Genomic DNA, 2,964 nt, shown 5'->3' with positions numbered 1-2,964 from the left:
ATGGCAGTCACGGCTCATTTTCTTGATCGTCAGGGGAAGCAGCAGTCGCGCCTGCTGGCACTCCGACGCCAGCTCGGGTGTCATAGCGGAGAGAATCTCGCGGCGACACTTGGGCAAGTTGTACACGGGTGGAAGATAGAGGATCGAGTCGGGACAGTRATATCGGACAACGCATCTTCCAACGACACCTGCCTTCTGAACTTCTACGGAGATCTTGATGCAGGAATGAGCCTGGTGGACATCTGTGCTAGACGTATGTGCTGCTATGGACACATCTCAAACCTGGTTGCTCGCGCCTTCTTGTATGGCGAAGATTTTGAGGCTTTCGAGGCCGAATCTTAAGTCTTCAACTTCCTCGGCCGCCACGAGGACGATCTACGACACTGGAGAAAGAAAGGGCAGGTAGGGAAGCTCCACAATGTCGTCGAGTTCATAAGGTCTTCTCCTCAGAGGAGTGAGCTTTTCAAGAGGATCTCGCAAGAGAACGACGAAGCACAAGAATATCTCTTGGCGGGCGAGTCGACGGCCGAGCTAGAGGTCGTCATGAACAACGATACGAGATGGAACTCCACTTACCTCATGATCTCTCGAGCGCTCGTCAAGCAGGGAGACATCCGGGCGTTCTTGGTTCATCCAGAGGTAGAAAAGTGGCTACCGGAGGCCGACATGCTGAAGGCAGATGACTGGAGACTCTTAGCAGAAATCAAGCATATCCTTGAGCCATTCTATCTGCAGACTATGAGAACGCAGGGCTGGGGTAGCGAGGGAGGTAATGGACGGCTTTGGGAGGTGATGACAGGTATGGAGTACTTGCTGGAACACCTGGAGGATCGAAAGTTGTTCCATCATGTTGTCCCAGAGGACGCAGGAGGAGAGAATACCGATTCTAAGGTCGAATCAGCCCAAGGGCGACCGGACCGAAATCGGCAGCTTCCTGCCAGGTTCAGAGATTGCGAGATGAATATGCATCCGCGAAAGTCAATGGGGAGCTTTTTACCAGGTCGTGCGTCGGGACAAGGCGATAATGGACCAGGCAAGCCATCAGGATCATCCGGAATCGACGACGTGGGGGAGGATCACCGACGCTATCTGAGACTCTCTATCATAACCGCCTGGCAGAAACTAAATGAGTACTACACTAAGCTTGGAGAGTCACCGTTATTCGCCGCATCCATCATCCTCCACCCGTCGCTCGGCATGAGTTATCTGGAGGTGAATTGGGCGTCAGAGGAGCAACTTGTGTGGGTGAGGGATGCCAAGATTGGGCTGTCTGACTACCTCGACCGCTGGTACCGCTGCAGCCGGCCAGTGGATGAGCAGCAGAAGGCGATTGTGGAGACAGCGACGTCCCCCGTCGTACCACGAAAGACATCTGAAGGTAGCGTGTTCAGGCAATGGGTCAAAAGCAGGACGGCGAAGACTACGGTGATGGGTAGCGAGCTGGAGCGATATCTGCGGCTGGAGCNTTTGATCGGATTTCCGTCGTCTTAAAGGAATGTCACGACGAGGGAGTTTATCGCCGAGCCATGGAAGCAATGTCGCCAGAACCAGGCTTACTCTTGTCTACAAATCCAAAACGCTCMTACAACCCAGTYCCCGACTTGCTCGCGTCTACATAGATTGCAACACTGTTCTTGTCAGCCAAATCACAGCCCCATTTCATGAGCATAGAACCAGCTCCGCGGCGTTGGTAGTCGGGGTGTGCAGCTATGGTATCAAGATCTGAGCAGATCGTGGTTAGTAAAGGTAGCAGTATTGGCTATTGGCGTGGGGCGGTTCCTCACAGTAATGCTTCTGGTCGCCCATGACTCGCAGCCTCTCTTGTTCCTCCCTTGCCATGAAGTCGTCACAAACTTGGCCAGGCTGGTCCTCAGCCCATGGCGGATATCGACGCCCCCGCTCATTAGGCATTGACGTATCCCATTTTGCAGAAGCTACTATACGTGGACGACCGTTGGCTTCTATCGACCCCGGATCGATGACTTTAACGTAACGTTGAAAGGGTTTATGAAGTAGATCGTTGCAGTCGGCATCATCCCACCACTTGCGTACACCTGGCGTATCAGGCCAGATGCATCGGATGCCAGAGTCTGTGAAGGCCGCGAATCACACCTCCGTCAAAAAGGGTACATCTTCTAGGGATATTTCCTCTCGAGAGTTCTCAGGGCTGGCATGTTTTATGACACTGAGATACGGGATGCGCAAAAGAGGACACTTTTTAGATTGAGATTTCTGCATTCTTTCCATTACGCGTCAGCTCTTGGTATACCTTATCTTACCTTATCTTATCTCAGTTTTTCAGAGTCTAACTAGTCCTTTTTGGCCAGCTGCTACAGCCATGCCCTGTGGAGCGAATCTTCCCTGCGTTCTTCCAGGCTACAACCAACAATTCCCCGAACATCGTCGAGAAGCGAGAATGAAATTTTTGGAACAACATCCGCACATTGCATAAAACACTCCCGCTCGTGGTTGTAATGGCTTTGACAGGTCATTGCATCGTCCCCGAGATGTCTTGATGGCCGCAGAGGTTGGGGCACAGCCAAGCCTTTGACATTCTGGGCTCTACGCCCTCTTTCCGATTTTTTCGCACGATTGATATCTGCAGCCTCGGCTGCCCAGACAACATTCGCAGCATCCTGCTGCTTCACATTGAGGGTCAACATACCCTCGCCTCATTCTCGCCTGCAGCTTCACGCTGCCTCCAATCGACCTTGGCAGCTTTGATTGCCGAACATCACCAGCAGCCGTCAGCTACGCGACTTTCTGGGCCTTCAGTTGGCCCCGACCTTGACGTAGGGCCCTCCAGTGGCTCGCTGCCCTTTTCCTTTTCGCAGCTCGAACGCTGCATGACCGATCTCTGCAGTCGTGTACTGCCCAGAGACCCTCTTTCTTTCTCTCATTCTTTCTCTCTTTCGCAGCCTCGGCTGCTGCCCGGAACACGGCCGGGCCCCGACAATTCGTCTC

The 2,964-nt window shown here is 53.1% G+C and overlaps 1 protein-coding gene across 1 annotated transcript; it reads left to right on the top strand.

Annotated features, from left to right (window-relative positions):
• On the top strand, nt 1-1,491 carry FMAN_15519 (uncharacterized protein; the record flags this gene model as incomplete). The annotated part of the gene is made up of 2 exons (XM_041826243.1): nt 1-253; nt 344-1,491. 2 exons carry the CDS (start codon nt 1-3, stop codon nt 1,489-1,491), a joined length of 1,401 nt encoding a protein of 466 aa, XP_041691619.1.
• Between the last annotated feature and the right edge of the window lie 1,473 nt (nt 1,492-2,964).

The sequence above is a fragment of the Fusarium mangiferae genome, assembly GCF_900044065.1.
Source record: "Fusarium mangiferae strain MRC7560 genome assembly, contig: FMAN_scaffold047, whole genome shotgun sequence".
NCBI classification, from domain to species: Eukaryota; Fungi; Ascomycota; class Sordariomycetes; order Hypocreales; family Nectriaceae; genus Fusarium; species Fusarium mangiferae.
The sequence above is the reverse complement of the archived record's forward strand: the minus strand, read 5'-3'. Positions and strand labels throughout refer to the sequence as shown.